This window comes from Bombina bombina, chromosome 2 (assembly GCF_027579735.1).
Source record: "Bombina bombina isolate aBomBom1 chromosome 2, aBomBom1.pri, whole genome shotgun sequence".
Taxonomy (NCBI): Eukaryota; Metazoa; Chordata; class Amphibia; order Anura; family Bombinatoridae; genus Bombina; species Bombina bombina.
The window spans coordinates 1,142,099,487-1,142,112,698 of record NC_069500.1 but is presented as its reverse complement, the minus strand read 5'-3'; the positions used below and the strand labels follow the sequence as shown (position 1 = coordinate 1,142,112,698).

Below are 13,212 nucleotides of genomic sequence, written 5' to 3'. Positions count from 1 at the left end.
AGACCACTCCCCCGGATGTAAGGTCTGACGGTTGAGATAATCTGCTTACCAATTGTCTACATCTGTGATATGCACCACAGAAATTAGACAAGAGCTGGATTCTGCCCAAGAAAGTATCTGAGATCCTTCTTTCATAGCTAGGGGACTGCGAGTTCCACCCTGATGATTGACATATGCCACAGTTGTGATATTGTCCATCTGAAAACAAATGAATGGTTCTCTATATTACAGAGGCCAAACCTGAAGAGCCCTGAAAATAGCACGGGGTTCTAAAATATTGATTGGTTACCTTGCCTCTTGAGGTTTCCAAACCCCTTGTGCTGTCAGACAGCTCCCCAACCAGAAATACTTGCATCTGTTGTGATCACAGTCCAGGTAGGATGAACAAAAGATGCCCCCAGAATTAAACGATGATGATCTAACCACCAAGTCAGAGTGAGTTGAATGTTGGTATTTAAGTATATCAATTGTGATATCCGAGTATAATCCCTGCACCATTGATTCAGCATACAAAGCTGTAGAGGTCTCATGTGAAAACGAGCAAAGGGGATCGCGTCCGATGCTGCAGTCATGAGACTGAAACTTCCATGCACATAGCCACTGAAGGGAATGATTGAGACTGAAGGTTTCGATAAGCTGAAACCAATTTCATTTGTCTCTTGTCTGTTAAGGACAGAGTCATGGACACTTAATCTATCTGGAAACCTAAAAAGGTGACCCTTGTCTGAGGAATCAAGAAACTCTTTGGCAAATCAAATTGATCCTCCAACCATGTCTTTGAAGAAACAACACTAGCTGATTCGTGTGAGATTCGGCTAAATGTAAAGGCTGAGCTAGAACCAAGATATCGTCCAAATAAGGAAACACCACAATACCCTGTCCTCTAATTACAGATAGAAGAACATGAGAACCTTTGAAAAGATCCTTGGAGTGGTTGCTAGGCCAAATGGAAGAGCAACAAATTGGTAATGCTTGTCTAGAAAAGAGAATCTCAGAAACTGATAATGGTCTGGATGAATCGGAATGTGAAGATATGCATCCTGTAAATCTATCGTGGACCTCAAAAGGCAAAATAGTCCTTATAGTCACCATCTTGAAAGTTGGGACTCTTACAAAATGATTCAAAAACTTCAGATCCAGAACTGGCCTGAATGATTTTTTTTTTTTGGGACAATGAATAGATTTGAAAAAAAAACCAGACCCTGTTCCTGAAACGGAACTGGTATTATTAGCCCTGAAAGCTCTAGATCTGAAACACACTTCAGAAAAGCCTGAGCCTTCACAAGATTTGCTGGAACATGAGAGAGAAAGAATCTTCTCACAGCGGAGGTCTTACTCTGAATCCTATTCGATACCCTTGAGAGACAATACTCTGAATCCACTGATTTTGAACAGAATCTGCCCAAATGTCTTGGAATAATTTCAATCTGCCTCCCATCAGCTGAACTGGATCGAGGGCCACACATTCATGCAGACTTGGGGGCTGGCTTTGGTTTCTTAAAAGGCTTGGATTTATTCCAACTTGAAGAATTTTTCCAATTGGAACCAGAGTCTTTAGGGGAAGGATTGGTTTTCTGTTCCTTGTTCTGTCGAAAAGAACCAAAATAATTAGAAGCTTTAGATTTACCCTTAGATCTTTTATCCTGAGGCAAAAAAACTCCCTTCCCCCAGTGATATTTAAAATAATTGAATCCCATTGAGAACCAAATAAATTGTTACCTTGGAAAGAAAGAGATAGTAATCTAGACTTAGATACCATGTCAGCATTCCAAGATTTGAGCCATGAAGCTCTTTTAGCTAAAATAGCTAACGACATAGATTTAACATCAATTTTGATGATATCAAAAATAGCATCACAGATAACATGATTAGCATGTTGAAGCAAAGGAACAATGCTAGACAAATCAGGATCTGTTTCCTGTTGCGCTAAGCTATCCAACCAAAAGGTTGATGCAGCCGCAACATCAGTCATAGCAATGGCAGGCCTGAAAGATAGCCAGAATATAAATAAGCTTTCCTTAGATAAGATTCAAGTTTCCTATCTAAAGGATCTTTAAAAGAAGTACTGTCTTCCATGGGAATAGTAGTACCTTTGGCAAGAGTAGAAATAGCCCCATCAACTTTGGGGACTTTTTCCCAAAAGTCTAATCTAGCCGCTGGCAAAGGGTACAACCTTTTAAACCTAGAAGAAGGAATGAAAGAAGTACCAGGCTTAATCCATTCCTTAGCAATCACATCAGAAATAGCATCAGGAACTGGAAAAACCTCAGGAGTAAACACAGGAGGTTTATAAACAGAATTTAAACGTTTACTAGTTTTTATATCAAGAGGACTAGACTCCTCTATATCCAAAGTAACCAAAACTTCTTTCAACGTGGAAGGAATATACTCAATCTTGAAAAGAGAAGTAGATTTGTCAGTGTCAATGTCTGAGGTAGAAACTTCTGAATCAGAGAGATTCTCATCAGAGGAGGATGTTTCAATATGTTGTCGGTCATTAGAAATTTCATCAAATTTCTGAGAAGTTTTAAAAGACCTTTTACGTTTATTAGAAGGCGGAATAGCAGACAAAGCCTTCTGTATCACATCAGCAATATAATTTTTCGTATCAACAGGGATATCATGTACATTAGATGTTGCAGGAACAACAGAAACTGTACTAGTACTGATGGAAACATTTTCTGCGTGCAAAAAGCTTAACATGACAACTGTTACATACTACACTTAGCTTTGGTAGAACTGTGATCAGGCAGCAGGGTTCCAACAGTTGCTTCTGAGACAGGATCAGATTGAGAAATCTTGCAAAATGTAAAAGAAAAAACAACATTAAAGCAAAATTTACAATTTCCTTATATGGCAGTTTCAGGAATGGGAAAAAATGCAAACAGCATAGCCCTCTGAGCATATAGAAGGCAAGAGGCATATAGGAAGTGGGGTGAAAAATAAACTAAATTTTTCAGCGTCAAGTATGAAGCACGACGCAAAAGGAAGTTGTTTTAAGCCAACAACATCCGGAAATAATGCAACTCACGTCATAACAGACGCAACCTCGTGCAAGGAAACTTGGCGTCAACTAAGATGCCGGAAATGACAAACTTGCATCATCAAAGACGTACCTTCGCACCAAAAAAATTCTCGCGCCAAGAATGACGCAATAAATAACAGCATTTTGCGCCCTCGCGAGCCTCGTGAGCCTAATTTTGCCCGCAAAATTAAAAGAAAAAAAAGTCAATTTGAAAAAAGGACTATACCCCAGGTAAGGCAAATAACTTCCTAAACATTCTTCCCAAACTGAAACTGACAGTCTGCAAAAGGAAATATACATAGACCTGACTCATGGCAAATATAAGTAAAATACATATATTTAAAACGTTATATCCTATTATATAAAAGGCCAAGTGTGTTTGTCCGAAGCTGTCATGCGCAGTAGAGACAGCACGAGGACAAACACACCTGGCCTTTGAGTCCTACTCCCTAGCTGATCTCTGGCAGAAGTGGGCATGGCCGGCGTCAATGGCCGTGAATGGGTGTGGCCAGGTGCGATTGCAAGATAGAGGGGCGAGAGAGAGAGGAGAGGGGAGAGAGAGAGAGAGGAGAGGAGGGGAGAGATAGGAGAGGAGGGGAGAGAGAGGAGAGGAGGGGAGAGAGAGAGAGAGAGAGAGAGAGGGAGAGATGAGGGGAGAGAGAGGAGAGGAGAGAAAGAGAAAGGAGGGGAGAGAGACAGGAGAGAGAGAGAGAGAGAGAGAGTAGAGGGGGGGAGAGAGGAGAGGGGAGAGGGGGGAGAGGGGGGTGAGAGAGGGGGGGAGAGAGAGAGCTCAAAAGAGAGGGGGAGAGAGCGCAAAAGAGAGGGGGAGAGAGAGCACAAAAGAGAGGGGGGAGAGAGAGAGAGAGCGGAGAGAGAGAGAGAGAGCAAAGAGAGGGGGGGGGAGAGCGCAAAAGAGAGGGCTTGAGAGCGCAAAAGAGAGGGGGAGAGAGTGAGCGCAAAAGAAAGGGGGAGAGAGAGGGCACAAAAGAGGCGGAGAGAGTGCAAAAGAGAGGGGGAGAGAGAGAGCAAAAGAGGGAGAGAGAGAGCACAAAAGAGAGGGGGGAGAGAGAGAGAGAGAGGGGGGAGAGAGATAGAGAGGAGTGGAGAGAGAGAGAGAGAGAGAGAGAGAGAGAGAGAGAGAGAGGAGTGATAGAGAGAGGAGAGGGGGGAGAGAGAGAGGAGGGGGCGAGAGAGAGGAGAGGGGGGGAGAGAGAGAGCTCAAAAGAGAGGGAGAGAGAGCGCAAAAGAGAGGGGGAGAGAGCGTGCAAAAGAGAGGGGGGAGAGAGAGCACGCAAAAGAGAGGGGGGAGAGAAAGCAAAAGAGAGGGGGGAAAGAGAGAGAGCAAAAGAGAGGGGGAGAGAGAGAGAGCAAAAGAGAGGGGGGAGAGAGAGAGCACAAAAGAGAGGGGGAGAGAGAGTGCAAAAGAATGGGGGAGAGAGAGAGCGCAAAAGAGGGGGGAGCGCAAAAGAGATGGGGAGAGAGAGAGCGCAAAAGAGATGGGGAGAGAGAGAGCGCAAAAGAGATGGGGGAGAGAGAGAGCGCAAAAGAGATGGGGGAGAGAGAGAGCGCAAAAGAGATGGGGGAGATAGAGAGCGCAAAAGAGATGGAGGAGAGAGAGAGAGCGCAAAAGAGATGGGGGAGAGAGAGAGCGCAAAAGAGATGGGGGAGAGAGAGAGCGCAAAAGAGATGGGGGAGAGAGAGAGCGCAAAAGAGATGGAGGAGAGAGAGCGCAAAAGAGAGGGGGGGAGAGAGAGAGCACAAAAGAGAGGGGGAGAGAGAGAGCACAAAAGAGATGGGGGAGAGAGAGAGCACAAAAGAGATGGGGGAGAGAGAGAGCGCAAAAGAGATGGGGGAGAGAGAGAGCGCAAAAGAGAGGGGGAGAGAGAGAGAGCGCAAAAGAGAGGGGAAGAGAGAGAGAGAGCGCAAAAGAGAGGAGGAGAGAGAGAGCACAAAAGAGGGGGGGGGGGGAGAGAGAGAGCTCAAAAGAGAGGGGGGAGAGAACTCAAAAGAGAGGGGGAGAGAGCGCTCAAAAGAGAGGGGGAGAGAGAGAGCAAAAGAAAGGGAGAGCAAAAGAGAGGGGGAGGGAGAGAGCGCAAGGGGTGGGACCGCTGTACTGCAAAAAATGGCCCGTGTGAACGGGCTTTAGGACTAGTTAATACATAAAGCGCCAAACCATAGCTGAGAGTCTTAAATAAGAAAAACATACTTACCGAAAGACACCCATCCACATATAGCAGATAGCCAAACCAGTACTGAAAAACTATTAGCAGAGGTAATGATATATAAGATTATATCGTCAATCTGAAACGGGAGGTAGGAGATGAATCCCTACGACCGATAACAGAGAACCTTTGAAAAGATTTCCTGCAAGGAAAACCATAAAATCAGTAGGCGATACTCCCTTTACATCCCTCTGACAAACACTGTACTCTGAGAGGAATTGGGCTTCAGAATGCTTAGAAGCGCTTATCATAGAAAAAATCATAGAAATCTTAGCACAAACTTACTTCACCACCTCCATAGGAAGCAAAGTTTGTAAAACTGAATTGTGGGTGTGGTGAGGGGTGTATTTATAGGCATTTTGAGGTTTGGGAAACTTTGCCCCTCCTGGTAGGATTGTATATCCCATACGTCACTAGCTCATGGACTCTTGCCAATTACATGAAATAAATAAATCTTCTCTTCTGACCAATGGAATTAAATACATTTATTCAGTAATGTAGCCGCCTTTCCTAGGGCAAAGTAGTATTTTTATTGCATTAGACACATCTTCCATCAAGCTTATTGTACCAATGGAATAGTTGGACACATTTTATAATAGATTCAACAAAAATAAAACAAGCAACTTTTCCCTTTCCAAATCTTTAGGAAGTATTTTCAATGAATCGACCGCCCTTTCTGTAAAGAAATGTTTCTACAAATTATTTCTGAACTGACTACCCTAGAGCTTGAGCCTGTTAAACCTTGTATTGGTATGGTATTGTCCTTTAAAATATATTCATCCTTAGCTTTGTTAAATACTTAATATACTCAGTATATGCCTCTCTCTCCGTTTTCTTCTCTAAGCTATACATTTTGAGGTCACAAAGTCTTTCGTTTCCATGCAAGTTTCCCAATTTCAGTAGCTCTCTTTTCAGTTTCTGGTTTATTTATAATATTTTAGATGAAGCTTAATTAGTGATTTTATAAAAAAAATTGCATGACCTCCCACTGGAGTAGCCTCTTGTTGTTTCCTCTGTGTATATATGTCAAATAAGGCTACTAATTCAAGCCTAAGGGAAGTTCGTTATTCAGTTCAATTATGTATAATGAGGCAGAAACACAACATTTTCAGCATTTTTTTCCATTCTAAGTAGATACCTCCTCTTACACCATTTAAAAATCATGAATAGAATAAAAATTAGTTCATTTTTAACCTGTGTGCAACTATTTTTCTATATAGATTTTTTAATTATTATTGCACACACTGGTAAATGCAATAAAATTAAAGCATCTTCTGATTCCTGTAAAGAAATGTACTGTGCTATCATTTATAATACTATTTTACAAAACTTAGCATACACAGAGTTTTATCCTGTTTTTATCAATTTCCTTTTATCACTAATTTTACAGGTTTTTCTTGAGACCCTCCCACAGGATTTTGCTGATGCACTTCATGACTACAATCAAAAAATAAGAACAACCTTTGCACACTGCCTTCTCACAGTTGGCAAGCAAGCAGATATGAAAAAAGAATATGAGCTTCCCTTGTCGAAAATCAGTAAGTATAGTACTATATTGCTATAACTAAATGTCAATAATTTCAGTAACGACGATTAGGTACACAGTACTACTGAATATGGCAGTGAATTACAAATGTGTGATAACATTATACAATGCAAATGGTCTTCTGAATTTTTTGTAATTTGTACTGTATTAGTAAAACAGAGTATTTGATTACTCAAGCACATGAGATTCTTATTCAGTAGCTGAAGTACAAGGCTAATTATATAACTCTGAAATGAGTGTAAAAAACGATTTATAAAATGTATCAAACTTTTGGTAGTGACAAATTCAGGAAGTATAGTGGTATTTTTCTAATGCTTTATTGGAGAATATAGAAATGCTACTAGGGAACATTCTATTTATATTACAGTCTTCCCCTTCTTGTTAGCAACTATGCACGTAGGGTTGCCACCTGTCCCTTAAAATACAGAAACGTCCCATATCTGAGACTAAAATAGCGCGTCCCGTTTTGAATCAATACGGGATGGGGTTTGTCCCATATTTTCTACTGGTTGGCAGCCACCATCTGATCAGAACAAGCTGGTCCCAATTACATAGTCTGATTTATTTTGACTCTCATCAGCTTCCTTACTTTTTCCTGTTCCCCGCTATACTTCCCGCGTCCATTGTTGCTATGGGAACAAGTGCAGAACATTAACGCTGTAAGTTGCAATATCAGTTCCCAAAGACTAATACACAGGGGAGATCAGACAGGTGACGAAAGTGATTCACACAGCTGAGGTATGTCCGTGATAACACATTAACGAATGGATAAAAAAAATAATAACTGTTAAATTTTGTGTATCTGGGAGGTATGGGAGATAATGCCAATTGAATAACACAGTATCTTGAGGAAAAAATGCTTCAGTATATAAAGAATAGGAAACTGGTAAAATTTGTAAAATACACTTCATGGGAAAACTGAGGGCAATTCTGTAATGTTTACTGATTGTAAATTATGAAAAGAAAAAAAAATGATAAATTGTTGATGAATTTAAAGGGACACATAGGCTTACAAGAAAAACTCTCACACGTTATTTTTCCCCAGTACATAAACACAATGCACTATAATACATTTGAAACACTATATTGTGGATGGAACATTTTTGTTTTGAATATTAATTCCCTTTAAATCAAACACTGGAGGCAGCATGCTGAGAGGATGAGACAGTATGGGGTACAAAGTGGGGCAGCAGGCTGAGAGGTTGGGTCACTACTGGGTACACCTGTGGACAGCATGCTTAGAGGATTCAACAGTATGGGGTACACAGGGGGTAGCAGGCCAAGAAGTTTGGGAATTAAGATAAGAAGATCACTGGGGGCAGCAGGCTGAGAGGTTGTGGGAGGACCGAGTACACTATGGGCACTATACTGAGGGGATGAGGCGGCATGGATGGTGTCCACTAGGGGCAGCAGGCTGAGATGTTGGAGCAGCAAGGAGATCATGGGGCAGAGAGAGAGAGTAGATGAGACAGGCGGTAGGTACTGGGGAGTTAGAGTAGATGAGTCTATGGGGGTAAAATAGCACAATGAGGGGAAAGAAAGAAAAAGGATCAAGTGGAATTGGTGAGTAGGGAAGATATTTTAAAGGGATAGGAAACCAAAAAAAATATTTTGTGATTCAGGCAGAACATACCATGTAAAATAAAGTTTCCAGTTTTCTTTGTTCCCATGCTATTCTGTGTTTAAGAGATATCTAGGTAGGCATCTGGAGCACTACATGGCAAGAAATAGTGCTACCATCTAGTGCTCTTGCAAATGAATAATGTTGTTGCCAAACTGATACCATATAGTGCTCCAGAAATGGTCAGCCTAAGTATACATCCCTACTTTTCAACAAAAGATACCAAGAGAACAACGAACTTGATAACAGAAGTAAATTAGAAAGTTGTGTAAAACCAAACGCTCTATCTGAATCATGATAGCAGATATCTTTTTATAATCTCCATGTATCAATCTTAATATTTTTATGAAAACATGTTTAAAGTTGTGATTTACCACCACTGGCACGTCATCGGGCCTGTGGACATCGTGGCCCCAAGGGGCGTCCCTTATTTTTCTGTATTGAAGGTGGCAACCCTATATGCACGTATAGTCTGGCCATGCTAGGACCTATTTGGAGAAAGTTTAAAAAGATTGTATTCCTAACCATAAATAAATAAATCAAAAAACAATATTGTATGATACTTAGTGTGTGTGTATATGTGTATATATATATATATATATATATATACATACATACATACACAGTATATATATATATATATATATATATATATGTATACACACCCCAACAGTATTTACCAATACTAAATTACTGTGCACAGTGCCTAATCCTGTGCCAACAGTGTCTCTAACTATTTGCCTAAACTAGATCACCTATTACAGTGTCTATATATACCAACATTCAAATTTCCAAAACTCGTTTAAAATTGACCGCATATCAGTCAAAGCATTACAGTCCAACACAATCAGCACATCAATACAGGATGCTATACCCAAGGTGAGGTGCTCATAGCATTACGGTTTAGTGACAGATGGAATCACAACTATACTTATGGATTGCTTACCTTTAATACTTTCTTACTTCATTCAAAATCGAACGCTACCATCAAGTACCACCCTTATATACTGAGAGGAGAATGTAGGTTGCATGGCGTGACGTCATCAGCGGCGCGTCGGCCTCTTGTTACTACGTGCACAAAGATACAATTGTTGATGGTTGTCATAGCAACCTCTAATGCCTGCATCATATAGTACAAAGTTATACATATGTACTCATTATGTAGGTTATACCAATTGTAATAGACATACAGTTTAACAGAGTTACTGAGTTTGTCCAGTGAGGTATCCTGTTCATTAGCATAAGTGAGCATACATATTATAACAACAAATTTACATTAAGAATTTTACAGCAGCCGCATAGTATCAATTTATTATTCCTCACATAGCTATGTGATTGCACACCTGTCACTGTAATATTTGCTTGATTGTGTTGGAAGGTAAAACAATACTAAATACCTATTAAAATGGACTAACAGAGTTTTTTAGTAATATTATTTAACACATGCTGATCAAGTCTATGCTACTGTACTTTAGAGAATGTCCCCATTAGGTAGCTATGTTTATTGTTTACAAGAAAAATACCCAATATAGCAGATAAACTAATAGACTATTGCTGAATTACATTCCCTAGATTCCAGAACGAGTTGGTATTCATTACATCTGGATAAAAGCTTTCAAGGTTATTTTAGTGTCTTCTAATAGAATAATGCATAGTCTATAGTTGTATTAAGTCCTCGAGGCACCAATATACCCAAGCGATTGATACCTCTTGCTTCTTTTTTAAGCAATTCTAAATTCCTATCCCTTCCTCTTTTCAAATGTGAAACCCAATCTATGATCATTGATTTTAACATTGCAACTGTGTGTCTTTTTTTAATAAAGTGACGAGCCACCGGTTTCTTACCTTGTTCATCCTTTATGGCTTTTCTGATCGCACTGCGGTGGTTAGCCACTATCCAGGCGTTCTCTGAATGATGTGCTCATTTTTCCCACATAGAACAGGCCACACTGGCAAATGATGAGATTTATCACAAATTCTGTTGTACAGGACATCCTGTGTTGGATCTGTATAGCTTTGCTGGTATGTGGGTGGTGACATTTTGGACTAGTTATGAAAGAGTTACACGTTAGGCAATTGCCACAACTGTAGCATCCTTTTTTAGGTGTTAGTAACCATCTGCTAGGTTCTACTTTAGGTTCAAAGTCTGTTTTAACTAGCAAGTCCCTAAGGTTACTATTTCTATTGTATACCATTCTTGGAGGAGGTTTGTTATAAAATGGTAAGGATGGATCCTGATTAATAATAAACCAGTTGTCCTCAATTATCTTTCTGGTATGTCTACTTATAGGACTATAACTTGTCATCATGTGAATGTGATCCTCTTTGTCCTTATCCGAATTTCGTTTTTTAGTTAGTAGGTCTTCTTGTGTCATATCCTAAGTATCTTTTAGTATTTGGTTGACCTCCCTCTAATTGTAACCTCTTTTTAAAATATACATTTTTATTAAGGTTATTGATTATAAACATAAATACAAAAAATAAGGTACAATAATACATATTCCTATAATATCTTCTTTTCATTAGAACACAAAAGTATATATTGAAATTATCACATTCCTGTGCATAAATTTGAATAATCATATAAGATTTAGCTGTATGAGGGTCATCAATTATACATATAAGTACAGGTCCCATAAAAAAGAAAACAAAACAAAAAAAAACAGGGGACTTTCATACATACCCTGACAAAAAAACAAAATATATATACTCTTGTTTTTTCCCCCTAAAACAGACATATAGGTAATATCATTACATACACCTGTACCATTTGACATAAATCATAAGTGTTATACCCACACAAAATACCTTGTTCTATGTGTAAGAGCATAAGAAAGGACTAAGAAATGTTACAACCTTTTTATAGAAAAGAACAGAGAAAAACAAAAAAAGCAAAATAACTTCTTTATACAAAAAATACGTAGTGACTCTACCTTCTACTATAAAGTAGAGTTAAGTTGAATCCTGGTGAGTGAAGAAAAGGAGGGGGGGGGGCAGAGAAGGGGGAAAAAGGGGGGGGGGGAGAAAACAGGGGAGGACCCTTCCTGAAACCAATGTGATGGAATTTTAGGGACTATCTGGGGCCCTACCCTCCTTAACCATTCATCCCTAGATTTTGAAAGGGGGTCATAAGTTGTCTCTGAGGATTGCTCCGATATAGCTTAAGAAAGTCCAACCATTTTATACTAAACCTATCCTGTCATGTTTCCGTGTTATTGGAACTGTCAAACTGTTCAATTATAAATTGTGTTTGCAACATACACTTTAAGTTATTAATAGTAGGTTCCCTTTTATTCTTCCAATTCATAAGGATAAGGTATCTCCCTCCCAAAATAGTTGTATTAATAAAATCAATATTATCTAATTCATCCCTTTTATCTAGCAGAAAAAAAGATATACTTTGTCTCCAGAGTAATATTAGTTCTTGTCACTTTTCTCAACAAAAATTGAATACGTTGCCAAAATTGTTGTATTTTCAGGCAGCTCCAAAACATATGGACCAGGTCAGCCTCAGATGAACTACAACGGGGACAAACATTTTGTGAAAGAGGGTACCATTTATTTAATCGAGAATGGGGCTATGTATACCCTATTTATTAATTTAAAGTGAGATTCTCGCCATATTGCAGATAGTGTAGCGTTCTCCAAGCTCACAATACTGCGTTTCACCTTGTCTACGTCTATTGCCAGGAAAACAGGCTGCCATTCTATGCAAATATCAAGAGCATTGAGCTCACAAATATTGGTTAATATAATTTTATACCAATAGCTAATAGAGTGCTTGCCGATTTTAAAAAGAGATAGGCCCATTTTCATACCTGGATGTGACCATACCATATTAAAATCTTTGGTTATTTTAAAAAAAACAGTGATGTACTTGAAGATATGCATAGAAATCTGTGTTCCTAAGATTGTAGCAGTCTTTAAGAGTCTCAAAGGTATATAGTCTGGGTGTATAACTTTCATTAAATTGCCATAAATATATCAACCTATAATTATCCCATCTATTAAACAGTTTATTATTAAGACCACCAGTAAATCGCGGATTCCCCACAATAGGTACTAGATCCGAAATATAGGGATTACAATTTAGAGTGGTTCTAATAGTCTGCCATGCTTTAATAATATAATATATGGTATTTATTTTCTTAATTTTATTAGGAAAAGCTTAATGGGGCAGTGTAGTAAAGCACTCAAAGAAAAATGGTAAACAAATTTTTGTTCCGCTTCCAGATATGCAACATAGTCCCTTCCAGTGAGCCAGTCCATAGCTACTTTAGCTAAACAAATATTATTATAGATGGATATTATGAGGAGAGCTAGTCCCCCAAATTGCCTTAGTTAGGCTATTTTTCCCAGAGCTATACGTCTTCTACCGGGCCCCCAAATAAATAACCTAATACAGTTATCAAAAAGCTTAGCATCTTTTTAGGTTATAAGCGTGGGAATATTTTGCATTAAATACAAGAGCTTGGGTATTACAATCATCTTAATTAAATTGACTTTTTCAGTAATTGAGAGAGGTAAATTAACCCACTTCATCAGATCTAGTTTAATTTTCGCTAATAGAGGGGAATAGTTTAACTTGTACCAACTCAGAGGATTTGTACCAATTTTTATTCCAAGATATGTAATATATTCTTCAGCAATTTTAAAGGGGAAAGAATAACCGTCCTGTATTGGTCTCTTAATCCAAAGTATTTCCGATTTAGAGACATTAATTTTATACCCAGAGAAAGATCCAAATTCTGAAACTAACTCTAAAATCATAGATACTGTATCTCTATTTGTGTATTGT

The 13,212-nt window shown here is 39.0% G+C and overlaps 1 protein-coding gene across 1 annotated transcript in view; it reads left to right on the top strand.

Moving 5' to 3' along the window:
* LOC128647449 (probable ATP-dependent RNA helicase DDX60) overlaps nt 1-13,212 on the top strand; it is a 1,088,706-nt gene that overhangs the window by 907,430 nt on the left and 168,064 nt on the right. The window contains exon 35 of the mRNA XM_053700235.1: nt 6,638-6,785. Coding sequence (XP_053556210.1) covers nt 6,638-6,785 — 148 coding nt within the window. The remainder of the gene's footprint in view (nt 1-6,637; nt 6,786-13,212) is intronic.